General features: G+C 39.3%; 1 protein-coding gene across 4 annotated transcripts in view; it reads right to left on the bottom strand.

Moving 5' to 3' along the window:
• TNRC6A (trinucleotide repeat containing adaptor 6A) overlaps positions 1-27,816 on the bottom strand; it is a 105,631-nt gene that overhangs the window by 11,701 nt on the left and 66,114 nt on the right. For all 4 annotated transcript variants that reach the window (XM_012554635.2, XM_023728532.1, XM_023728534.1 and 1 more), the window contains 12 exons: positions 27,137-27,312; positions 26,003-26,035; positions 24,377-24,457; positions 23,972-24,023; positions 19,956-20,098; positions 19,143-19,280; positions 18,561-18,689; positions 18,011-18,091; positions 17,510-17,720; positions 15,180-15,311; positions 1,390-1,548; positions 589-729 (listed from right to left, as the gene is read on the bottom strand). In XM_012554635.2, coding sequence (XP_012410089.2) covers positions 589-729; positions 1,390-1,548; positions 15,180-15,311; positions 17,510-17,720; positions 18,011-18,091; positions 18,561-18,689; positions 19,143-19,280; positions 19,956-20,098; positions 23,972-24,023; positions 24,377-24,457; positions 26,003-26,035; positions 27,137-27,312 — 1,476 coding nt within the window. The remainder of the gene's footprint in view (positions 1-588; positions 730-1,389; positions 1,549-15,179; positions 15,312-17,509; positions 17,721-18,010; positions 18,092-18,560; positions 18,690-19,142; positions 19,281-19,955; positions 20,099-23,971; positions 24,024-24,376; positions 24,458-26,002; positions 26,036-27,136; positions 27,313-27,816) is intronic.

The following is a 27,816-nucleotide window of genomic DNA, read 5'->3' as shown; positions in this document are numbered from 1 at the left end:
GCAGAGGAATACATGCAAATGCCTACAGTGAAAAATAACTGTGGTAGAAATATGATGATCTTTAATTAAATTTTTAAATTAAAAGTGGCATCTGGACTGCAGTGACCCTTAAATTGGTCTTATTTTTACACTTTGGGAAAGAAAGCCTAATTGCCACTCCAGATCAAAGTCCTTCAATGTCCAGAGTTTATAAACGTATAATAATATAACCACATCTTTTACATACAAGAAACACCCATTTTTTTAAATAACCACAGTACTGTATCTCATTATAATAGCAGGTAACAACCTTAAGCTGTTAACACAATTACTGGAAAACGAATGCTTACTGGTCCTCTGTATTAACTCTTACCACTTCAAACGATAAGAAGATAAATCCTCATGACTTTAAAAATGGCCGAATTAAAGAATCAACCATAGGAAAATTAATGAGAATTCTGTTTTCATTTTTATGATTCCCTTGGATGTGAGATGCTGTGATGCTGGTGTGACTTTTGCTGCTGAAAAGTTTCACACCTACTTTCAGCCATTCTTAAACTGTGTTGTCCTGATTCATTCAGAAATTCTGCCTTGTGCCATCCTACGTACCACTGTTCCTGTCCCTGAGGTGGTCAACTTCCCGCACAGTATTAATTGAAAGATTGTTTATGACACTGCCAGGAGTGACGTAAGGGTCAGTTTCGGGGTCAATGTTTGGATAACCTTTCCATGGTTCACCAGGGCGAAATTCTGGAAGGGAAAATTTTAAATTAGTTCAAAGCTTTATCATTTTAAAATACATTATTAAATATTCAAAACTTTTGTTCTTAAAGCTATGCAATTCTCAAATATTTTCCAATTTATATTAACATTCCAAGAGTCTGGTTCAGTAACACAGCTAATACAATACAAACTGTTCTTTATGAATAACTTACCCTGAAAGTTTTTACAGCTGAAATCATCTCTGAGTTTATTTATTTTTAAACACAAACACTTTTAAGTGCTTTATGACAAGTCACAAAGTGAAAGCAAATTGAGTAAGACAAAGCAGGCCACAGGTGCATTTCTGATAATTCCTCACTACAACTAAAGACACTGTCAAGTTAGTGCCCAGATAGATGAATAGGCTCTATGAATTAAGATTTTTTATATTATTCTTTATGCTGGTCAATGGGACCCATCCCAATTTCACTGGTTGGAGCATAAGGGCACTGGTAACAGGCCAAATACACTCATATGCCCAAGACTTTATGTTCAACTTTTCATTTGTCATTTCTACATTGGTTCTTATCTCTAGTATAAATCAGTCCAACCACCCAGAATCGGGCTAAATCACTAGCTAATTGAGTCCAGATGTAACAATACCTTAATGGAAACATACTCTCATGAATGAAACTGCCAGCATTTTACCTGGTGGCCAATTAACACTGCTAGAGCCGTTAGGCGATTTGGCACGTGGCCAGCCATCTCCTATTGAACCCGGAGGACTGGCTGGTGAAGTACTGCTGTTCATAAAGTCATAGGGAACAAATGGAGATTCTTCCAGCCTGAAACCACTTGAAATAGCACCTAAAAGGAGAAAAATGACAGTGAAATGTAAGCAAAAAACACTACTCAATCTATTCTTGTAGCTTCTCGATTATAAGACTACTTTCTATTAGATCTCTGGGTTCAACTGTGTTCTATAGAGTACGTGAAGATGTAAGGAGACAGGAGAGCTCAGAGGTCTCTTCCAGACCTCAACTACTTTTAACTCTCTTCATTTGAAAAAAAGGATTCCACTGCTTAAAAAATACACCCTCTCCTCACTTATCAACATGGTTAGGTTCCAAAGACCAAGTCATTATGCAAAATCGGCATTATGCGAAAATGTTGGATGACCACATCAAATCACAAAATGGAGGATAACTAAATCATTACATAAATGCCAAATTACAGCACTGCATAACTGTCAAACCACTGAGAATCATGACTCAGTCAGGTTGAGACATAACCTTAACCATTATTGCCAACGTAACGTTACTCTCGCCTCGCACCTTGGCATTCATTACTGTCAGACATACGATGTTAATGCACAAAATAGTCGGATAGGAGATTTTTTACTATTGTAAATGCGAGATATCTGGTAACAAGACAGTTGATAACTAAGGAGTAGGTGTAGCCTGAAATTACCATAGTGGACTCTATTTCACCAAGGATATGAGGCACATAACCATCAATAATAAGTGACCAGAATATGAGTACAAAATTATTTCTAACTCATTAAAACATTGTATTTTGGCCTAAACTGAGAACAAGCACAGTGACCTCTTTGTTGGGGAGATTCATGTTTTTGGTATGAATGAGGAGCACTGGAGGGAGGAAGAAAGAATTCTGGTGAAGAAAGAACTGTAGTAAGGAACGTCGTGAGTGGCAAACAGCTGTATCTCAGAATCCAGGAAACTGTGTATTCATGTATATCCAGGATATTCATGTAATGAAAACAAATGGACGTTCTCTCCTATAAGGATATTTCTACGTCTACCTTATACTCCAGCAGTTCTACTCTGCACACATGGGGGCGCCATGAGTCAGAACCGACTTGGCAACTAACAACAACATTGTACTTCAGCCCCTTGTGATAACACAGCACTGAAAATATCTGTTACCAAGATGAGTGTGAAATCCATAAACACAATTTACTCTCAGTTAGAAATGATCATTTGTTTCTTAGATGATGATTTATTCTCCAAATTGAAAATAGCTATTTTGAATACACATTAAAATGACTAATGCTTCACAGAAGAAGCGAAACACATCCACTTCCATTCGCTCATTAGAACAGTTCCAGCTGCTATGCCAAATGCTGTAGATAGAAAAGGAAGACAACTGGGGTCCTTGCCCTCAATGACACTATATTCTAATTGGGGAGACAGAAAAAACAAGTAAACTGAGAAGAGAGTGTGTGGCGAGGAGAGGCAGAGTTAGCACGTAACAGGCTGGAGGAAGAGATTCTAGGTAACGGAGACAGTCTGTGCAAAGAACGGAGGAGGAAAACAGCTTGGCAGGTGCGACAAACTGAAAAACCTTCCAAGACCACTGTGTCTAGAAAACAAGAAGTGAGAAAGTGAATAACATTAAGGAGCGGAGGAGTCCTAACATTGAAGGGCAGGGATGACCAAATATGTCTTGTTTTAATGTTCGGAATTCAAAGGCCTGGAGGTACGATGTGTACACTTTAGTTAGCCACAGGTCCTAGGACTTCAGACTGGTCTATGCCCAGCCACCTCTGCACACATTTGTATGTCTGTTTCTTGAAGGCATCAGAATTTGCAATACCCTCCTGCAGGGCTATGAAGGGCACAATAAGGGGTTCTTTTATATTAAGGTATTTCCAGAAGGGAAGTAGAAAAATCTGATTTGCTGCACTGTGGAAAATGGATTGGAGGCAAGGGAAGCAAGCCTGGCAGAAGGGAGATCATCTGAGGCTGTTGAGGCAGTAAGAGATAATGGATACATATACTATATATTTTGGTAGCAGAACAGACACTATTTATTTCACATGGACTGGATGTGGAAGGTGTAGAATAGAAAGAATCGAGAATGTCTGTTAGATTTAAATGTCCATCAACTGATAAATGGATAACAAAATGTGATATAGCCATAAAATACAGTATTACTCAACTATAAAAAGGGCTAAAGTACTGATATATGCTGCAACATGAATAAATCTTGAAAACGCTATGCTAAGTGGGGAGGGGAAGCCAGTCACAAAAGTTCACATATTAAATGATTACGAAAATCTACAGGGACAAAAAGTAAATTAGTAGTTGCCTTGGGCCTCAGAAATCAGAGAATTGAGAAGTGATGGTTAAGGAGTACAGGGTTTCTTTTGACAGTAATGAAAATATTCAAAAATTGGTATCGTGACGGATATACAACTCTGAATATACTAAAAGTCATAGAATTTTATACTTTAAGAGAGTAAATTGTATGGTATGTGAATTATACTTCAATAAAGCTGCTGTATTTAAAAAAAAAAAAAGGCTGTGTCTTAGGTTTCTAGCTTTACTAATTTGATGGAAGGAGGTACATTTTCACAACATGGGGAAGAGTGAGGGTGAAGAAGGAAAAACCAGTGACTCTTTCATTCATGATGGGTTTGAGAAGGTTGCTTTAGCTATGCACTTCTGGTAAAACACAGCAGTGGCCTGAATGTTGCTTTAGTCTCACTATTCCAAGACAAAGGTTCCCCTGGTTGCAAGTTACAACATCAAAGCTTCTACATCAGTTATTTAGACATGGCAGAGCTGGGCCTCAAAAGGGTCTCATACCAGTCACTGCTGGGTACTCCCCTATCCCTGAGGTGACTTAGTTTCTCCATCATTTCCATTTCCCCCTCTGCTCTGGCTTCCTCATCTAGCTATTTTTATCTGAGTGAATTCTTTTTGGTAAGCTGAATCCAAACCACTTGGGAATGAAGCAAGATATAAAGTAGTAGTTGCAAGTAATACAGTTTGGTAGCTTAACTGCCAAATTTCAAGTGACAAATTCTTATGCAAGAGCCTGAGATAATAAAAGTATTCTTTTTTTTTTAGTAAGAAGAAATGTCCACTCATTAAAACTTCACTTTATATTAAAAAGGAGATAAGCTTGATATAAGAAGCAGCTAGGGTCTGATTATATTCTATGATTTCACTGTCTGAGAGAACATCAGAAAAATCAAACGTAAAATCTACCTGGTAGAATTAGTTAAAGCAAATAAAGATGGACTGACCCCAGAGAAACACTTTTGTCTTAGAGGTAGACGATAGGGCATGTAGTGAGATAATGACGGCTAAGGACCAATTGACCACTTATGTGTCTAACCCTCTTTTACTGCTTAAGTGCTTGTGATGTACTGTCTCATTCACCCTCAAAACATCCAAACAAGTATCATTATTATCCCAGTTGCAAAGATGAGGGACCTGAGGCTGAGAGAGGTTAAGTTACTGCCTGTACCTAACTGGCAGCAGAGCTCAGTCTAGACTCTAGAGTTCATGCTTATTTTGACCATTTTCCCACTGTCTCAACCCCTCATCCTCACCCTTAAAAAAATTCCAAATGAGATATATCAATGAGTGGCAAATTCAACTTAGAATTAAGGACTGCTTGATTTATGGTCCAATGTTTCCTCTGTTACATGACAATTTTACCTTTGATTTCTGATAACCATCAGTCCAACGTGTACAATCTAGAAAGCTGACCTCTAAGCCAAGTTTAGTCTAATAAAGATTCAAGATAAAATTCAATGGAAAGGATACTTCCCAGAAGTTGGCAGCCTGAGCAGTTCTATACTTCCTTCCCCCGATGCTATCACCAAGGAAAACAACTGAAGATCCACAGAAACAGCTCTGCAAGATCTTTAAAAGGTAATCAGAGAGCTACTAGACGAATGCTGAAGCAAGAAAAAGGCAACTTGTAAACTGTAAAAAAAAAAGTTTTCTTTATACCAGTGACGGCCTTCTCCCTCTCCAATTCCACAACTGTAACTGTGGCAGGGGTGGCAGAATGCAAACCATGCTCTCAGAGAAGGGGATGTTCTCTAATCCTGGGGTGCACAGAACAGACTTGGCTTTTGCCTGGCAGACTGTTGTATATGTCTGTTGTAACCTGTCTGAGGGCTCCCGGAAGGACTGAAAAGGGGCGATCCTCCAGTTTAGCTCCAGTCTCCAAGCTCCCAAGTGATCAAGGAGAAGCAAGAATTAACAATCTCCCAACAAAGAGAAGTCTTGGACCTGATGGTGTCACTGGGGAATTCTATCAAACATCTAAAAAAGAGCTCACATTAATCCTTCTTAAATTCTTCCCAAAAACTAGAAGAGGAGGGAACACTTCCTAACTCTTTCTATGAGGCCAGCATTACCCTGACACCAAAGCCAGACCTAGAAAGATACAATGAAAAAATTACAGACCAACATACCTTATGAATATTGATATAAAAATCCTCAACAAAATATAAGCAAACAAAATCCAACAGCATATTGAAAGGATTATGCACCATGATCAGGTGAGATTTATCCAAGGATTGCAACCAAACCAAACCAAACCCACTGGCATCGAGTCGACTCTGACTCATAGAGACCCTGTAGGACAGAGTAGAACTGCACCACAGAGTTTCCAAGGCTGTAATCTTTACTGCCACATCTTTCTCCTGTAGAGCCACTGGTGGGTTGGAACCACCAACCTTTTGGTTAGCAGCCAAGCACTTAACCACTGCGCCACTAGGGCTCCAAGGAATGCAAGGGTGATTCAATATAAGAATATCAAGTAATGTAATAAACCACATTAATAGAACAAATGAAAAAGCGACATGATCATCTCAATTGATACAGAAAAGACATTTGACAAAATCCAACACCCTTTCATGATAAAAATATTCAACTCGGAATAGAAGGGAAATAACTCAATAAAGAACATTTATGGAAAAACCCACAGTAAAGATCAAAGTCCATGGCGAAAGGATGAAGGAACAAGACAAGGATGCCCACTTTCACATTAACTGGAATTTCTAGCGAGAGCAATTAGGCAAGGAAAATAAAGGTATCCAAATCAGAAAGACAGAAGTAAAACTATATTCTCAAATGACATGATCCTCTATATAAAAATGTTCAACTGAAAATATTCAATCCCAAAGAATCCACAAGGAAGCTACTAAAGCTAGTAAGTGAATTCAGTAAAATCACAGGGTCCAAGATCAATACACAAAAAATCAGTTGTGTTTCTATACACCAACAATGAATAATCTGAAAAAGAAATTAAGAAAACAATTCCATTTACAATAGCATCCAAAAGAATAAAATATCTAGGAATAAATTTAACCAGGGAGGTGAAAGACGTGTATGCTAAAAACGATAAAGCACTGCTGAAAGAAATTAAAGAAGACCTAAATAAATGGAAAGACACTCTATGCTCGGGAAGTGGGAGACTTAATATCGTTAGAGTGTCAATACTACCCAAAGCAATCCCTACCAAAACTGCAAGGGCTTTTTTTTTTTTGTGCAGAAATGGAAAGCCAATACTCAAATTCACACGGAATTATGTGGGGCCTCAAACAGCCAAAGCAATCTTGAAAAAGAATAAAGTAGGAGGACTCACACTTACGCACTATAAAGCTATAGTAATCAAAACAGTTTCATACTGGTGAAACAATAAAACAAAACAAAACCCACTGCCGCTGAGTCGATTCCAACTCACAGCGACCCTACAGGACAGAGCATAACTACGCCAGAGGGTTTCCAAGGAGTTGCTGGCAGATTCAAACTGCCGACCTTTTGGTCAGCAGCCAAACGCTTAACCACTGCGCCACCAGGGGTCTCTGGTATAAGGACAGAAATATAGATTAATAGAATAGAATTGAGAGTCCAGAAATAAACCCATATATTTATGCTCAACTGATTTTCCACAAGGGTGTAAAGTCCATTCATTGGGGGAAAAATAATCTCTTTAATAAATGATGTCAGGACAACTGAATCTCCACATGAAAAAGAATGAAGTTGGACCCCATATCTCACATCATATTATGAAAATGAACTCAAAATGGATCAATGACTATAAGACCTAAAACCATAAAACTCTTCGAATAAAACATAGAGGGAATGATTTAAGGAATAATTTCTGACAATGGATTTGATTCTTAGATATGACACCAAAAGCTCGAGCAACAAAAGACAGAACAGATAATTAGACTTGTGCATTAAAGGACTTTATGAAGATAACGAAGAACAATCCACAAAATGGGAGAAAATATTTGGTAACCATTATCTCTGATAAGGGCTTAATATTCAGGATATAAAAAGAACCCCTACAACTCGACAAACAACTCAATTAAAAAATGGACAAAGGATTTGAATAGACATTTCTCCAAAGATACACAAATGGCCAAGAAGCACATGAACAGATGCTCGATGTCAGTATCATTAGGGAAATGCAAATCAACAACACAATGAGACACTACTTCACACCCGCTAGGATGGCTAATATCAGAAAACCAGCAAATAACAAGTGTTATCAAGGATATGGGAAAGTTGGAAACCTCATCCATTGCTGGTGGAATGTAAAATGGTGCAATTGTTGTGAAAAACATTTTAGAAGCTCCCCAAAAAGTTAAACATAGAATTACCATGTGACTCAGCAATTCCACTCCTGGGTATATATCCAAAAGACTTGAAAGCAGGGACTCAGATACACGTACAGAAAACCAAACCCACTGCCGCTGAGTCAATTCCAACTCATAGCATCCCTATAGGACAGAGTAGAACTGCCCCACAGGGTTTCCAACGAGTGGCTGGTGGATTTGAACTGCCAACCTTTTATTGGTTAGCAGGTGTAGCTCACTGTAGCTCTCAACCACTGTGCCACCAGGGCACCATATATGTATACCAATGTTAATTGCAGCACTACTCACAACAGCCGAAACAGTAGAAACAACCCAAATGTGCACCAAAACGTCTATCATCCAGAAGGATAATCAAAATGTGGTATTATCTATACAATGGAATATTATTCAGCCATAAAAAGTGATGAAGTTCTGATACATGCTTCAACATGGATGAGCCTTGAAAACATTATGCTGAGTGAAATAAGTCAGGCACAAAAGAACAAATACTGTATGGCCCCACTTTCACGAAATACTTAGAATAGGAAAATGCATAGAGAAAAGTTTATTAGTGGTTTCCAGGGGTTGATGGGAAGGGGAAATGGAGGGTTATTACCTAAAGCATACCAAATTTCTGTTTAATGGGATGAAAAATATTTGAAAATGGATGTTTGCACAACATGGTGAATGTAATTAATATCAACGAATTGCACACTCAAAAATGGTTAAAATGGCAAATGTTATATGTATTTTACCACAATAAAAGAAAATTCAACGAGTAAGAAATGGATGTCATACTAATCATATGAACATAAATGTGATGCTGCTTAAGCTAGAAAACAAGGAGGTTCTGTTGGCTCCTCCACCTCCCTCACTGTGATCACTGAATCCTGTTGAATCGGCTTTCTATTTAGCTTTTGGATCATGACTACACAAGGTCAGGCTACTCTCATCTCTTTCCTAGGAGATAACTTCTAAGCCTTTGGAGTATCCTGCCTGATGATTTTGTACCTGAGGCTTTGGGCCATGCCAGGTTCTGCAGATTCGCATCCTCAGATTCAACCAACTGTCAATCAAAAATATTCAGGGGAAAAAAAAAAGGCTAAAAGGGAGTGTAAAGTGCTATCTCTGGACGAGAAAATAAAAATCTAAGATCTTCTGAATAATAGTAGGTCACCTGCCAAAGTGCGCTGTAAGGTCAGTAAGAACGAGTCGAGAATTTGCACAATAGAGCAGAAAGAAGCCAAAATTCGTGGAAGTGTTAGTGCTACCCCCACAACGGCAAAAATGGCCTCTTTGGCTCCTGATAACATCTTGCAAAGACCGAGAAAGCATTACATATAAGCATTAATGACTAGTTATATAGCATTTACATTGTATTAGGTATTATAAGTCATCTAGAGATGACTTAAAGTATATGGGAGGGTGCGCATAGGTTATCTGCAAATACCGCATCATTTTACATAAGGGACTTGGGCATCTGTGGATTTTGGTTTCCGCAGGGGTCCTAGAACCAATCTGTTGTGGATACTGAGGGACAAGTATATATGCTAACAATGTGATCTATGATGAACACCCGTATTTGTTCTCCGGGCGCTCTGGGCCATGCTGTTATCTGTTTGACCTCTTAGTGGGGGTGAGGCTGGACACTGAGTAGCTAAGATTGGTCATGGGGGTGCTCCACATCTATGTGACTGATCCCCAATAAAACTGAGGACACCAAGGCTCAGGGGAGCTTCTCTGGTTGGTAATACTTTGTACATGTTGTCACACATAGTTGCTGGGAAAAATCAAGCACTGTCCATGCAACTCCATTGGGAGAAGACAACCGGAAGCTTGTGCCTTGTTTCTCCTGGACTCCATCCTATGCTCCTTTTTCCATTCGTGTATTCTTTCACTGTAATAAACCACAACTGTGAGTGTAACAGATTTTTTTGGGTTCTGTATTTCCAGGAAATCACTGAACCTGAAGGTGTTCTTGGGGACCCCTGACATAGAAGGTATCCTGGATTTGCCCTTTCTTCTCTGCTCAGCAACTTACTAGCTATATGCATTTCGGTAAAATGGGGATAAAAATGAAACCCATCTCACAAGACTATGTTACAAATCGAGACAATCTATGTTAAGTACTGTGCAATGCAAGGATCATTACTCCACTCACAATGTCAGTGCCAGCCGAGGTCTTCACCACAGGCCTGAATGATGCCTGCCACCTCCAGTCCAGCCTCTCCCTTCCCCAGGCTCAGCCTACTTCTGATGCAAGGCCACATCCGGCTACTAGATCATCCCTGTTTAAAAATTATATATGTACTACTCAACTGCTATGGAATAACAGCCCTCTATTTTCTACTAGGAAACCCTGGTGGCATACTGGTTAAGTGCTACGGCTGCTAACTAAAAGGTCAACAGTTCAAATCCACCAGGCACTCCTTGGAAACTCTACGGGGCAGTTCTACTCTGTCCTATAGGGTCGCTATGAGTCAGAATCGACTCGATGGCAATGGGTTTGGTTTGGTTTATTTCCTACTAGGAGCCCTGATGGTGCAGTGGTTAGCAGCTTGAACCTACCAACCACTCTGCAGGAGAAAGATGTGGCAGTCTGCTTCCGTACAGAATACAGCCTTGGAAACCCTACGGGGCAGTTCTACTCTGTCGTATAGAGTAGCTATGAGTCAGAATCAACTCAGTGGCAACTGGTTATTTTCTACTACAGAAGTCCCCGGGTGATAAAAACAGTTAACACATTCAGCTGGTAACCAAAAGGTTGGAGGTTCAAGTCAACCCACAGGGACCTTAGAAGAAAGGCCTGGCAACCTACTTCCAAAACATCAGCCACTGAAAACGTAACAGAGCACAGTTCTACTCTGATGCACATGGGGTCACCATGAGTCGGTAAATCTACTCGATGGCAACTGGTTTATTTTCTCCTACAAGGGGACACACAAATGCCAAAGAGGCCAATCAGGTAATGTAATCAAGTGAAGTAAGTTGGCTATAGGAAAAATCCCATGGTCCATTAGACAGGAACATGCATGAGCACAGTGAAATATTTCTCCACCAATGGGTATGTGTTGTTTGTGTGTGTGTGAGAGAGAGAGAAAGAAAGAGGGACAGAAGGGGAGGAAAAAAGAACACTCCTGAGCAAATGCAAGGAAAAATGGCAAATGACAGTGCCATCAAGTAAGGAGACAACAGGAAGTGGCAGGCTCAAGCAAGAACATGGGCAGCAGCTATTCAGTTGCAGGTGGTCATTGCCTTGGAGGATGGCAGACTCACGGCTGCTACCCATATCCATTGCCGTGGAGTCAATTCCGACCCGTGGTGACCCCAGGTGTTACAGAGTAGAACTGCTCCACGGGGCTTTCTTTGCTGTAATCTTTATGGAAGCAGATTGCCAAGCCTTTCTTCTATGGCACTGCTGTGTGAGTCTGAACCACCAACCTTTAGGTTAGCAGACGAACACAAACTATTTGCACCACCCAGAGACTTTCAGGGCGGCTAAATGTTCACATTTACAAAGACATCAAAAATCTGAAATTTTACATAACATTTCCTAAATTTTTAAATAGATGCTGGTTCAAAAAAAAATAGTTTTAAATATAGGGAGGGTCTAACAAAACATAACATGGGCTGGCAGTTTTGAGATATCTCCTGAACACAAAGTAAGATGCCAATTTCATTTTTGAAAGAAAAGGAGAGGAAACTACACCAAAATATTACTAATGGTGAGAATAGGATGATTAAAATTTCTCTTTTTTTAAAAACAGGGAAAAAGGAAAGCAAAACAAATGAAAAGATCGTACCTAAGAAGAGGACTCAGCATCCTCCAGGACAAAGAAAGATACAAGAGAAGGAAAAGAGCCACTGAGCAGAAATAAGCTGTTCTGGGAGACACTGACAGAACCAGTGCTTTGAACCAGTTTGTTCCAGTTCAAGCCCCTGCTGACAATCTGTATTTCTAACAAGTTCCCACGTGATGCTAATGCTACTGGTTAGGAACCAATTCTGAGAACCACTAGCAGCAGTTCTCAAATTTTATTATACTTAAGAATCACCTAGGGGTCTTGTTAAAATGTAGATTCTGATTCAGTATATCTGGGGTGGAAATGCAAATTCTCGGCAAGGGTTCAAACCAGAACGAACTAGTTCAAAGCCCTGGATAGAACAAACAATGGGAAGGTTGGCATGATTATAATAAAAAAACACTTTCTTTAAACACAATGCAAAGTTTAAGTTAAAACAGACACACACACAGCAAGAACAAAACATTTTAAGACTAGAAATTGAGAGGGTTCTTACAGATATAAAATAACCTTTTTCTGGGGGTACAGATGAAAACTCAAACTAAACTAGATCAAGGCATATTTTTGAAGTCATTTTTACAAGGAAGAAAAAATACAACAATGAAAAAACAATACAAGCAACCAAACAACCAAACAGAAGAAACTCTATCAGATATTCCTGATTTTGAAAGGGATAAAATGAAAGCTTGGAGATAGCCACAATAACATCCATGAAATGAGCACTACTGATGTTGGATTGGTTAACATTAGTTACACAGCCTGGTAAAGCGAAGAAAATAAAAACCTCTTGGGGCGGGGAAGCAGATAAAAATAACTACTTTGTATTACTAATTATTAGAAAACTTCAAAATGCACTGCCCACATTTGAGATTTGTGTAGATGAAAACCATCTATGCACCAAAAGGCATGGTGGAAACATACAAAGAAGTAAACACTAAATCAAAAGAGGAGAAAAGATAAAACATAACAAATATAAAGCACCCCCAACCCCTACATGTCAGGTGCCAGGCAATGAGCTAAAAGTTTAACAGGTATTATCTCATTTGATCCTCTCAACCATTTTACAATGTGTCATTTCCATTTTACATATGCAAACACTGAGGCTTAGAGAGGTTTAAGGAACTGGAACTTAATCCCAAGTGTGTTCGACTTCAAAACCGGCGCTTCATGATATGACACCCCATCTGCACAATGCATACTATATACCAGTTTGTCCTGTGTTAAGTCTATGAAGCACTTGAGAATACACAATATACATTACACCTACAACAGCAGTGAAAGGGAAGAAATATTTCATTTTTACAAAGAAACTTGACGCCAGGAACATTTTTCTGGGTTTCCATGTCACACCTCTTTAATCATTCATTTCCAGGTCTCTTAAATACTAGCGGCTCCATGACTCTGTCCCTGTTCTTTTCTCTCTGTATGCTCCCCTCCACTCTGGGCAAATTCATCCATACCTATGGCTTTGACACTGTGATGAATACGAAATCTTAACTCTAGCCCAGAGTTTTTTCCTGAGTGCTGTTATTGTTGTTGTTAGGTACCGTGGAGTTGATTTCAACTCACAGAGAACCCATGTGACAGAGTGGAACCGTTCCACAGGGCTTTAGTGGCTGTAATCTTTATGAAACCAGGTTGCCAGGTCTTTCTCCTGCTGAGCCACTGGGTGGGTTCGAACTGCTAACCTTTCGGTTAGAAGCTAAGACTTTAATCATTGTGCTACCAGGGCTCCTTCCTGAGTGCTACAGCCCTATTTCTAATTTCTTATTGGAGTTTTTTACATTGAACTATCCCCAAAACACCACATTCAATGAGTCTAAAACCAACTATCTATCACACCAAGCCTGCTTCAATTCCTGCATTTACTGTCATTAACTGCATTATCACCCACTCAACCTTTCACCTAGCAAATGTTCAGAGTGCTGCAATGTGCTCAATGAAGCTCCAAAGTAAGCACAGCATGATTGCTGTCCTCAAAGAGTTATGGTCCTGTGATGGAGACAAGCCTAAATGGATACTTATGTAAGACAGGGACATATAAAGAGAAGTTATTGGGGAACAAAGTCTAAGGGACATTTCTTGGAGATGACTCTTGAGCAGAGTCAAGGGGAAGACCAAAGGAGGGTGGAGGCACGGGATGTGCATCAAAGGTAACAGCATATATGCTGAATGAATGAGTTTAGTTAGCAAGTCCTTTTGCCCTTAATTCTAAAACTCTTCGATGCATGCCCTCTCATATCCGCTGCCTTCTTTATTTCTCACCTAGACTACTCTAAGTCTTACCTGCCTCTAGATGGCCACCATTTTCATGTTTAAAATTCTTTATGGCATAAAAGTTTTTCATGATTTTCTCTAAACTTACTATTCCAGCTTCATCTTCCTCCATTCTCACATCTGCACCTTCACCTCCAGATCTGTCTAGACGCACTTCATAGAACTCATCAGGCTCTCCGAACTTTCCATATGCTATTCTCTCTTGGTTTTCCTTCCTCTACTTGTTTGTATGGTAAACTTGAAGACTCAGTTCAGGGTGAATCTCTCTATAAAGCCTATCCAGATCTGCCACATCCTCACTCAGTACTCCTATGTTACTTTGTATTATTATACTATTTCTACTATCATACATATTAACTTTTATAGGACCTATCACACTGTACTAAAGCTGTTTACATGTTAGTTTTGCTCTCAAACAATGAGCTCCTTCAGGGAAAGTGATTTTACGTGTTTACATACACACAGCTGTACATATATGTATGTACGTATTGCAAGTGCCTACCAAAACCCTTGGAAAGCAGACGATAGCCCATTAACATTCGCTGGATGGATGGATAATATTAAATAAGATGAAAATAGCATTACTAAAAAATGATGCTACACAAAGGAACAAAATAAAGAAAATCTGTCACTGTATAAAAAGTCACAGAAATCTAATTATAGCAGAAAACTTAAGAACCTACTATGAATATATCACATATTAAATGGAGTAAATATTAATAAGAACATTAGAACAATTTAATCAACTGAAAAAACCTAAATCATCATAAGAGCTGAATACTTTTTTAAGAAATGTATCCTTTGATCTCTCTTTTGTAAAACTGTATAATATAGGTGAATTCTGCTTTTCTTTTGAAAGCACTTTTTTTAAAATGAGGGAAAGTTCTAGGAGAATTTGGCTTTGAAAATATATATTTAAAATAAAATAAGGTGGTTGAAATTTAATATTCTCCAGTTTTTTTGTTTTTTTTTTTTTTTAAGGCAAAACGAAGAATATTCTATACCATGTTTGCTGGAGTTTTGATCCAAAGATGTGTTCACAGAAATGCTGTCCACTGTAGTCCACTTCCTTAGTCTTGACTGTGGCTCTTTAATACTGTTCATATCCATATTTACATTCAAGTTTGAGTTCAAGCCTTAAAAATATAAAAATTTTAAAAACTTATAAAAATACAGCACGTTCCTTCTGGTACCACAACTTCTATTTTCTAGAGAAACAATAAGTAACGAATCTAATGTTTTCAATCTTGCTCAGTGTTCCTTAATAAATACCATCCTGCAAATGTGGCGCAGCCAAATGATAACAGACAAAAGAAAGGCAGTCAGGACAGACACGCTGGGCTCCTGGCCAAGGTCATCCGAGACAGAAACACATACTATCATAAATACTCTAGCTTTCAATAGTACACTGTTTTCAAATCATAAAATTGTTAGTACTCTAATTACCTTAACTATGGAAAGCTATTTCTCAATATAATTTTGATTATTTTTAAATACCTTGGCAAAATAAGAGGAAAAAAAAATTTAAGGAGGATAAACTGTAAAGTTTAGAGCTTACAATAAAATATATATGATTAGCCAATTCCCAAAGGTACCATGCAAGAAGAGTTCTACACAAACGGAACAATTTTTACTGGCTGACCAGTCAAAGGATGTCATTATTTAAAAGTAAAAATGTCCTGCTTCAGCGATCATCCCTAAAGGGAAGACTCCCATATTCTAACGCACTATTTACTTGAACTTTGATGATATGACGACGCTTTTCAGACTTAGATACTCTCTTGGAACAAGGACAGGAATTTCTATCTTAGATACTGCAGTCAGAAAACTAACGATTAAACTAATGTTTCTAAAAGTGTGATCCAGGGACCATCAACATCAGCATCATCTGAGATGCTTCTAAAAAATGGTTTTAAATTCATGGTTCTGATGAGAGTGTAAGTGATATTAAGTTTTTCAAACGTAAAAGTTTTAATAACATGAATTCTCCAGTATCATCCCAGTATCTGCAAATAGTAGTAAAATATGCTGCTCTCTGGATGCATCAATTAGACTAAGGGTTGCAAAACTTCTTCTGTAAAGGGCTAGACAGTAAATACATTAGGCTCTGTGGACCATAAGGTCACTGCTGCAACTACGCAACTCTGCCCCTGCAATGTGAAAGCAGCTACAGAAAATACATTAATGAAAGGGCACGGCCATGTGCCTGATTTAGGCAATTGTACTGGTGTTTGCATCGGCTAAGCAGACTGTCTTAATTAGGACGAAGTATCCGTGGCTGAAAAGCCAGCCAGGATAGGAAGTCCCTTATTTGGAAACTTATCTTCCCACTGGCTCAATTTATATGTCAAGTGTGTCCCCTTCAGTGGTGAAACCAAAATCTCTCAGTGTACCTGGATATGCCTTTACTATTAGCCTGCTGTCTCTGGGATCACCTGGGCACCATCAGATGCCTTCCTATGGTATTCGCCTCCAATGGTAACTGACAAAGGAACTACTTCTGGAAATGTAAAGTATAAAGAGATCGCTAACAATCCCAAGGCCTCAAAGTGCAACTTACGTCTTAGCTGAGAGAGAGTACATGGCAGTACCAGGGAGAGCCAAATCATGTATCAGCTCCGTCACAGAGCAAAGCAGCAGCGGGGGCAAGACCAGGACCCACCCACTACCCATTGCCCAGAATGTGCTAATGTGCTAGTTAACTGCCTTCAACATGGTTGAGCTGGCAACCAACAAATGTTTACAAGAAACCATTGTAAGGGAAAAGAGAAAGAAAAAAGCAGGGTGTGAACAATTGAGGGTTAAAATATAATCAAAGGCACAACAAGAAAAGAGACTTAAGAAAGGAGAAAATATACAAGTCTGTAATTTCCATGGGAGAAACAGAATAACAGCCCGGACACATAGTAAAAAAAGGAAAGCGGAAGCTGCTGCATGTAAAGGCAATCCTACAAATGTGACCTTTTCCAGTTGTTTCCCCAAAGCACTGCTGCTCAAAATTTCTCTGGTGTGCTGTTTCTAATAATTGAAGCCTTTTCCTCTCCTTCATATTCTATAATTAAGATATGTGGGTCTGAAAAATAAATGTTTCCTTTATTTTAACCCACTTAAAATGAGTGTAGAATTTTGAAATAGTATGATTTTCTTGACTGGAGAGAGACCTTCCCTGAAGCGTGATGATGGGCTAAACCTAGAAGATGCCTAAGGCAACTCTCAGTGAGGAAGCAGCTAATGTAGCTTTCACATGGGAACAGAACTATAAAGGCAAGAGAGAAGGATGCAGAGTTGAGATACCCATGCATCAGCTGAATGCTTTGGAAAAGCAGAAACCTACCTATAGGGAAGTTGCTGAAAGCATTTATTGGTGATGGCCCTTTTTGCAGCTCAGGTGTAGTGTGGGGCATAACATTTTCAAGGAACGATTTCATGGCTGGCTGATGGAGCGACTGCTGCTGAGATGGCGGAGTCGGTTGCTTCACCAACAGGTTTGGATCAAGTTGACGAGACTGTTGCATTATTTGCTGCTGCACACTAAGAGGTCGACCCTTGGGAAAGGTGATGGAATAAACAATTGGAAAAAAGTCTTTACAAATACACACATTTTCTCTTCACGTCTGAATTCACTTCCTTCTCACAGGAAGGTGAACAATCACAGTATACTAGTTAATTCGACTTCCGGGCAAAGAGCAGACTTAATAAATGACATATTCAATTATATTTTAATATAAGAGTCCATTTTAATCAGATGTTTTAAGTCCCTTGTTATAATTGAACTGATATGAGCTGAGTTTATTAAAACAAAGAATAATACTGCCAAGTAGAAGATCTGATCTACCTGCTGGTCTTGCTGCTGCCGGTTACCAGAAGGCACGCTTCTCTGACTCTGCGCCCTTTGCTGTTGATGCGCTAACAATCGCTGAGGAAAGATTGCAAGGAGGTTGTCATTACCACGCCATTATATTTGAAGACGCTTCACAACGACTATGGCAGGCTGACCTACAAAGGCATGGCTTGATCCAGCCAACATCTCCTGTCTCATCTAGTACACTCTCATCCTTGGATTCTTTGATCTATATAGCCATTCTGCTAAAATTCAGTCTTCTGTTTGATCTAAACATTCACATCATCAGGGAAACTTTTTCTGATCACCCTACCCACTTCTACCACCCCAGACTTGGCTGGGCCTCCTCTCACAGCATCCTGCACTTATTTGAAACGCTCCTCACACATGCTTACAATTTGTCTTCCTGGTAGACCACAAGCTCTATGAGGACTATGACTGTGCCTGTTTTGTTTACTGCAGTACTTCCTGCATAGTGCCTAGTGTTTAGCATACAGTAGACACTCAATAAATGTGTACTGACTATAGCTATTGATCTACTTACCTGTAACTGGGAGATCTGAGAAAGCTGGTTTAGTTGGGATAGCTGGTTCAGCATGGCTACCTGTTGAGGGCCAAAGAGCGGATTCAGGCCACCGTTGTTTGGTGCATACTTCAGCAATGAAACTGGAACCTTAGGATCACAATGGTAAGTTAATAACAGTGATAAAATAGCCCAAACTAGCTAAATGTACTGGGTGTTTTAAATTATCAATAGAGCAATTTGAGGACTACTTGTTTAGAGAGTTATTTTCTTTCTTTCACCTATTTATTGTTCACATATACTTTCATGGGTTACATAAAGTGTGACAAAAGATGCATATTAAACCAGTCAACTTTACTTTGCTATTGTCCTCCTCCCCAAAATGTTTCAATGAAGAGAACGGTAAATTTTAGATTTCAATTGTCTTTGGCTCATTTTTTTCATCCTTCCTACATCCTTCTGTAACAACAGCTAACTGAGAATCAGCTGCATCTGAAAGATGCCAATAAATACTATACTCAACCAGTCATCTCATTCGAATATAAAATTATTCAAGGTTCTATTCCAGGTAAATAGAAGAGAATATAACGGAAGCTTTTTTACCTGAGGGGAGAGTAATGGAGGAGGCACTTGAGCACGGAGATTAGGCTGAGATGAACTAAGAGGTTGTGCTGGAGGCTGCTGCATGCCCCGGGGTTGTGCTGCTGTGTTTCCAACACCAAACATACTGGGATTGCCATTCTACAAAAACAAACAGTAACAAAAATACCAGTGAGATTCTTCAGAGACAAACATCTCATTACCACATGGTATTGCTGATTTAAACACAGAAGTACACATAAGAGATCTTATTATTTATACAAATCATTCAACAGAGAGCCTAAAATACTCATGTGGACTTACCTGTCTAACAGAATTCAAGTTTTGCATACCCAGCCCTGCTATGGAGCCAAGGGCCTGGTTAGGTAGTGCACTATTTGAAGGGGGAAGCTTCATGCTTTGACTGGACATAAACTGCATGTTTTGGGATTCATCTGCTACAATGCCATCCTGATTGGACAGACAGAAAGATGTGCAACACCAGCCAAGCAAGCAAGTAGAAGGGAGAAATCATTGCAGGAACAGAAGAGAAGTCACATGACATTCCAGCATCAACAGGAAACAGGTAGAAAACAGAAGAGATTAGATTAGTGTTAATTCTAGAGTAGATAAAAAGAACCAAACATATTTTAGGGGATTAAGAAGAAAATACGAATGCAGTTACTAGGTTAAACTGAGACATAAAAAAAAACAAACTACAAATCCAGTCACATTTTATATTATATAAAATGTTCTAAAATAGTAATGTGAAAATTATGCTATTAAATCTATTTGTTTATTAGCCACAGGGGGGAAAATAACCCAAACAAAACGTACCTTGTCAAAATAAGGACTGCGCTCCATGGAAGACTCTTTGGAAATCTGAGGCCGAGAACCAGGGCCTTTCCCCACCGCTCGATTGTAATCACCAATATTTAGGTTATGTTTATCTATCTCCATTCGTTTATCCTGTAACATTCCTAACAATGGCAAAGGAAAACATCGTCAAGCAGGAAGACAAACTAATTGGTTTCAGATAAATTTACGGTAGAAAGCAAAATACTCATTTTCCAAACTGAAATAAATGATTTCTTCCTTGATGAGAACTGGTAAAAAAAAAAAAAAAAAATGCACCCGCATTTCATAAATATGGCATTTCCTTGGATACACCAAGGCACAATCATTATCTTAGTTTTTTGACTCTATAAACTCACTCCCCTTAGAGACTTCATTCACTATTATTAACAGTCACCTCCATTAAGTGACCCTCAAATATAAATATCTAGCTTTGACTTCACTCCTGAGCTCAGTCCCACATCTTCAACTGCTGCTAAGCATAACCACTCAAATGCCTCACTGTCCCTTATAACACAGGTGAAACCAAGCACATGGTATTTCCAATCAGATCTGTTCCTCCTTGGAACTTGAAAGCTGCAGCTTCATTCTTCCAATCACGAAGTTTAAAACCTTGGTTTTTGTCTTAAGAAAGCATCCTTTTTTTCATCTTCCCATTTCTTCATTCTTCACATTTTCTCCATCTTCAAATCTCATTGTTTATTTGCAATTGCTGTTTTTTTGAGATATCTGCCACTCACCACCACCGTGACTTATTACCCTCATTCCAGGCAGGTGGAAAGGCATGAAGCAAAGGCTGATAACAGTACAATGCATCAATATACCATTTCTATTTTACTTAACTTCCTTTAAGAGAATGTCATTTGTCTACATCATTTACACAACTTGATAGGAATTAGGACCTTTTTTTTAAAAAAAAAAAAAAAAACAAAGGAAAATGTTCTTAAAATAGATACATAAAATGCCTTTAGTTTTTGGTAGTACTGTTCCAACTATGGGTCAGATATCTAATAAGCTATCTTTCAGCACTTGTAAGAGCCCTCCTTTGAATATCAATAACGCTTTTGCAACAACTTCCTCTGTTCTCTCTCTCCCTATTAATGGTATCATTCTTCACTGATATGCCCAAGCCAGCCATCTTGAACTCTTTCCCTCACTCTCCACAACCAATCCTGTAACCAAATCCAGTCAACTTTCCTCCTCCCAAGTCTCTCTAGCCTATTGACAGTCCACATTATTTTTGCCTACCCTAATATATTTTTTAAAAAGAGTATCATGCTACATCTTCTTCACAAATGTCCCCCAACACTTCTGCATCCTTTTGGAAACTATCAAAGTGCCAAGTGTGGCAATCTTGCTTAACCTACCAGTCCTCTTATAAGGCCCTTGGCTAAAGTTACCAATGACTCACTCCTCACCCTCAAGAGTCAAATTCATAACCTGACAACCATTCTCTTTTCAAAACTCTATGCTTGCTTGGCTTCTGCAAAATCACTCTATTCAACTCTAACTTGTCTCAATTCCCACAATCTTTCCTTAAATGTCATCATTCCCCCAAAACTCTGACTTTGGTTCATTACTCTCTGGTCAAACTATTCTTGTAGCTTTTGCTAGCAACCATGTTTAATTAGTTACAAATTCATTATCTCTAGCCCTATCTCTCCTGAGTTCCATATCCAGATTTTCTAGCTTTTGCTGGTTATCAGGATGTAGTTTGCGTAGCAACTTCAAACTCAGTTTCTTATATTTCTTATCTCAAATAATGCCTGTTATCATTATTATCTCTCAGCGCCAAATTCACCGTTTTTGACTGCTCCATGAAAATAAATCTGGGCTCTTTATGTATTTTTCCCTTTGCCAGCTGACACCAACGGTTTGTCAGTAGACGACTCTGGAGAGACACTGAAGAAAGAAAAGTTTTTGCTTCCTAGTTCCAGTGTGTTCACTTGGCAGGCTTCAGGCAGTGCTCACAGATTCCCCAGTCCGGCTCTTGCAGCACTAAGTGGCCAGTAGCTTCTCCCAGCATTCCCTCATACCTCCAAGCAGTTTGGTAGGAGAGTTCCTCTAGTGACACAACTCCTCACAAATGGCTTTTCCCAGGGCCCTAAAGGACAGATCTACAGCAAGCTCCACTAGCATACTACCTCAACAACTTCTCAGTGAGCCATAAACGAGGCAGAAATTTGTCAAAGAACAGACACGTATTCTGGATATGGGTTGTCTATCCTGCCTGTACAGTTTCAGCCAGGACTCCAATCCACAGTCTTACAGGATGCCTTATCCACTGCCGAGACAGCCCTCACAACATTGTGCCTAACTAAGGTACTTACTTCACAGCAAAGCAACTGCAACAATGAGCTCATGCCTGTGGAATTAACTGGTTTTATTATATATTCCATCACCTGAAAATGGCTGGCCAAACTGAAAAATAGAATGGCTTACTGATGACTCATAAATGTATGTAGATTTGGAAGCTGAGTAGTCAAAGGGGTTAGGTGAACTGGGCCCATACTGATTTATTCTCTTTCTACCCCAAATTCACCCTTTTTAATTGCTCTGTGAAAATAGATCTGGGTCCTTTATTTTTCTACACCAGGTGGCATCGAAACCGTGTCAGGAGACAGCACTGGAGAGACAATGCAGGAGGAAAAGTTTTTTTCCTAGTTCCAGTGTGTTCTCTGATGCAGCGCAGGTGGCTTGTCCAGCATCAGGCTCACCCAATGTCCGGTAGCTTCCATAGGCAGCCCCTCTGGTTTTGTAGCCGAGTGCCTCCAGTGAGACACCTCTCCGTGAACTGCTTTCATCAGTATCTTACAGGGTGGATTCACTGCAATTCCACTGGATGGCGCCACAGTGACTTCTCTGCCAAGCACTGAGCCACGGCCATGCCTTTGGTGGTGGGGTGAAGGCTCTGCATTGGACAGGCTATTTCAGTCCTAGGGTGAGTAACTTCCCCTTATATCTACTATTCATATATTCTTTAGAGTTCTCTTACTTGTCAATCCCTTGTTACTCTAATTCCTTGTTATAGTTAATAATTCTTTATATTAAACTTTCCCTGTTCAAATTACTGTGAAGTTTCTCTCTCTTGAAGGGACTCACAAATAGGATAGCACTGCCGTCTACCAAACTGTCCAGGCAAGAAAACTAGGAGTTTATCATGCTCTCTCCCTCACCTTCCATAATAAATTGGTTCAAACCGCTTATCAATTTTTGTTGATTCTACTTCCTTTATCTCCAGTGAATTACGTTCTTCCTATTTACTGTCTCAGGTCAGGCTCTGAAACTTCTCACTGGCTATAGTAACAAATCTCTACCTGGTTTTGCTATTTTTAGTCTCTTTTTGTCTGTCTTCTGCTGCCAATGCTTTTTCTCCTCATATATTTTCAATCTATAACCAAGACTGTTTTTCCAAAATATAAATCCAAATCATGCCACTCCCCAGTTTAAAATTCTTTAATGTCTTCCCATTACTTTCAGAATAAAATTCAAACCCCTAACCACCCCATGATTTAACACCTACCTTGTTTTCTACCCTCTTCACTTATCTTTTACCGTTAACCCTGACTACTCCACCTCATTTAGCATTTTTTGGTCTTACTATGTGGAACTACATGCAATTTCTCCAGTGTGGTTTTAGATGTCTCTGGGCCTTTGTACATGATGTTCCCTGAACCCAGAAGACTGAATCTCCCAACCAGGATAACTCATTCTTGACATGACTATATCTGAGGTAACCATAAGACTAATATCACCACACTACCTTAGACTTGCAGTGATTTGCAGTTTAAAAGACACATTACCTAGTTCAATCACACTGTTTTAATGTATGCTGGAGAGGACAGGAACATTCCAATAGGAGCCCACGTCTCCTCTCTCCTAGTCTGGGTCAGTGTTTTATTTTTATTTGTATTATTTTTAGTAGGAGCACATCACTGATATGCTTCTCTATCAGTGGTGAATATAAACTCAAACTGATTTAATTTTTTTCATCTTACCTCCAGAAAGGTCCATCTTATTGCTCTGTACATTTTCTTCTGGTGAGTCTCTCTGAAGTAAGAAAAAGCATGTTAGCAGACCTTAATTTAGCAATGAAAACAAATAACAAATGAATTTTACTGTATTTCATTATTTGTGAAATCAAGTAAATCATATAGCTTTATTTTTCATTGCCTGATATTTAAAAAAAAAAAAAAAAAAAAAAAATCAATGTTTTTAGCTATATGACTCCCAAACCACAAAAATAAAGATGGTTTGAAGGCCAATACTCCAACTTCAAGAACAATCATAACTACTTAAAGACAAAGAATATTCGTTAAGAAAACAAAACAAAAACGATATTAAGGGAAATGTATGGACCACTATTAAAAGGGGGGAGGGGACTGCTAGTAAAACCTACTTACCGAAAAACTGATATTTGAAAACTGTTTAACAAATGGATTTATCCATGTTTCTTCTTGTTTGTTTCCACCTTTCATCATTCCCTTTGTAAGATAAAAGAGTAGAAAAGATGCCATGGCCATCTCTATTTATCTGGGTATAGTGATGGATTAATAAAACTTAAAGACAATTCCCAATTCTCATTATTAGTCAATAATTTCTCCTCCAACCAACTTTTATCAGAGTTGTAACAATTAAAAATCAACTTATTTGATTTTCAACTTCCTTTGCTCCAGTCCTCTGGTATAGCTGTAATGTATACAGAAATCTCTAAAGGCAAGCAGTCAGAAGGAACAGACAGAAGCAAAAGGCCTGGATGACCCACAAAAAGAAAAACAGGGCCTCTGGATAATGGAGCACTGACTAACAGGCAGTTTCGAACGTACAAATGGACTGTGTTCTAAAAGATTATCATTTTGGACTTTTGAAATTCTCACACCGAAACAAAGTAAAAATGGTGATCGGGTTCTCAGGTTAGTCCAAAGAAACCAATTTAACCTCTAATTTAATTATGCTGGATGAACTGTACTGAAAAACTGTCATGTATTTCTATACGAAAAATTACTTTAAATTTTCAATTGTGTCGTCTAGAACATAATAACCTCAGCAGTAGCCGGAGCTGGGATTCCTCCCGCTAGTGCTGGCTTCCTGTGGCTGGTTGGGGTATGGGCGCGACAGGAGCTACACTGAGACATGAACTGAGAGAATGAAGGGTCTGTGATTAGCAGTCTGGTGGATAGGGAGGCTGTCAACCATAAGGACCAAGGTCTCTCACTTATGTGAAGATCACAGGACCATTCTCAGTCTGTGGCCTTAACGTCCCTTTCCCATTGCTAACACCTGTTCCTTTTGACTGTGGAACAAAACACAGCTTCATAGTTTATCCCCTAAATGCATGTCTCTGAAGCAAGCACCTAACCCTTTCCGAGGTTTCTGAAGTCATCTTTGAATCCTTTTCCTCTTTTACCCCCGCTCCCATGTCTAACTAGTTACCAAGTCCTTCTGTCCCTTCTATTCTGAAATGTCTCGCCAATCAGTCCATTCCACTGTACATTCATTGTTTCTTCCCAATTCAGGCCTTCATTTCTAACCTGAATTAATGCAGAGGCTTCCTGACTGAGACACATAACTCCGGTCACTATCATTGATTAGCTTTCTTGAAAAAATTTTAAAAAACAAAACAAAAACTATCTCTTGCTACTTAACTTTATACAGAATTAAGTTCAAAATCTTTGGAATGGTACTGAAGGCATTTTACAATCTGTCCATTATCTAACTATAGAGCCAGAATTTCTTGTCCCTTCTTCCTAGAAAGTCTACATTTTAGTTATACTGGTTCACTATTTCCTTAACACATACCACCCCCCAGGCATCTTCCAAACTCAAGCTGACACTCTTATGAAGCTCTCCTAATGCCCCATACTAGACTATCAGCTTCCTGAAGGTACAGCTCATATCTTAGTGTTTTTGAATCCCCAGCACCAAGCACAGTACCTGGCACACAGCAGAGGCTAAATATATGTTTGCAGTTGCTTTCTAAAGATTTTTACTAGTAGAAACAAAGGAGAAAGAGTAAAAAGGCTACACACCCTTTCCCTTCTCCTTTTTTTGCCACTCAGACCCTGTAAGGAAAGACAAAGTCACAAAACAGCATGGTCCAGTGGGAAGAACACAGGGTTGGAATTGGAAGACCTAAACTTAAGCCCTTGCTCTGTCACTTACTAGCTATGCAACTTTGGGCAAGTCACCACCTCTTCCAGTCTCAACCTCCTCATTGGTATACTGCCTCAAAAGGATTAAATGGTATGTAAGATATGTAAAAGCATTTCATAAGCTATAAGGCAAGGCGGTAGGCAAATTCAGCCAAACGAAAAATGGCAGGTCCTAGACTTAGAATCCCAGGATTAAAATGGAGGAACCTTGGCAGACAGCTAATCCAGCTACCCACTGGATATTTTACTTCTAAGGTTCCTCAAAAAGCAATCACTCCCAAATAGGGTGGGGAGGGATATATTAGAATCACCTGGGAAACTGGGCATGTATTTTAAAAAATGGCTCTAAATTAGTGGTTCCCAAACCTGGCTCTGCACAAGAAACATTTGGGGAGCTTGTTTTGGACAAGAGGCTGGATCCAATTTCCAAAACTTCAGTAGCCTGGGGTACAAGAAGCTGTACTTCTAACAAATGCCGTATGATTCTGATGTACAGCCTGGTTTGGGAATAACATTTGTCCACATATCAAAGCAAATTCAAACTCAACCAATCTAGGGATTTCTGTCACAGGACCTTTGGGATGGCGAAGGGACAAAGATGGGGAATGACTAAGGAAGATGGTGACTCTGGGTAAAGGGGCGGTCAGGGACTCCACGTGAAGAGGTGGAATGGGAGATGAACTGGCAATGGGATGGAAAGAGTCAACATGGAGATTTTCCCTTCTCTTCATCCTCACCACTGCAGGCATCACCCTGGGATGAAGGGTTGTCCCAGGCAGTACTGGTAGAGGCGGAGGAGGAGAGAAATCCCAAGCTGTAGCAGTGGGGAGAAAGGAAGTTCCTGTGATCTTATGTTTTGCTAGGTGGCTGTCCATACAAGAGGCTATACTAAGTTGGTGACTGCCTGGACTGTACTAATTGCCATAAATGGGCAGGCAGAACATTAATTTTCTGTGGGTAAACTACCTTTGGAATTTAAAGCTTCAAGGGCCTTGCCCTTGAAATGTTTACCTTCGATGACATTTTCTTTGTATATGGTGGCCAATTTAAAGATGAGTTGAGCTCTTGAGATGAATTACTATTCCACATTCCAATCTCTACATCTTCTTCTTCTTCCCAGCCAGTGGGACGATTTCCAGGCAATGGTATATCATCACCACACCAGCCATCTTGCATAGATTTTGGCCCTGTTTGTGAATTTATGATACAAAGAGAAACATGCTTTAATAAAGAGGTTCTACCTGGAGGAAAGAATTAAAAAAGGTGGGGGTGGGTCCCCAAAAAAACCTCACTTTTATTTCTTTTCCCAAATCTGCACAGTAGGAATATATGTTTTATACTAAGTTTAACGTCCCATCAAAGAAGAAATTACTCTTACTAAAAAAGTCAATAAAACCCCCCCAAAGGGGTCCTAAACATGGACAATGGTGACATTTTTATCCACTAACACTCTGCATGATGACATACAGGGCAGAAAGGATGGATGAAATTTAAAAAGAATTGATACACATTTTCAAGGAGACAGCCAAAGAGTATGGGAAGTCACAAGCAGAAAGCATCTTATTTTCACTCCTGGCCTGTGGGATTCCTAGGAGGTATCCTGTACACAACCTATGAGACAGTGACAATGCTGACTTCAATATTAGGGGCCTTTCTGAGCTATGTCTAATTTTCTGGATAATTTTCAGGGA

The sequence above is a fragment of the Trichechus manatus genome, unplaced genomic scaffold, assembly GCF_000243295.1.
Source record: "Trichechus manatus latirostris isolate Lorelei unplaced genomic scaffold, TriManLat1.0 scaffold00024, whole genome shotgun sequence".
In the NCBI taxonomy this organism is placed as follows: domain Eukaryota; kingdom Metazoa; phylum Chordata; class Mammalia; order Sirenia; family Trichechidae; genus Trichechus; species Trichechus manatus.
The sequence above is the reverse complement of the archived record's forward strand: the minus strand, read 5'-3'. Positions and strand labels throughout refer to the sequence as shown.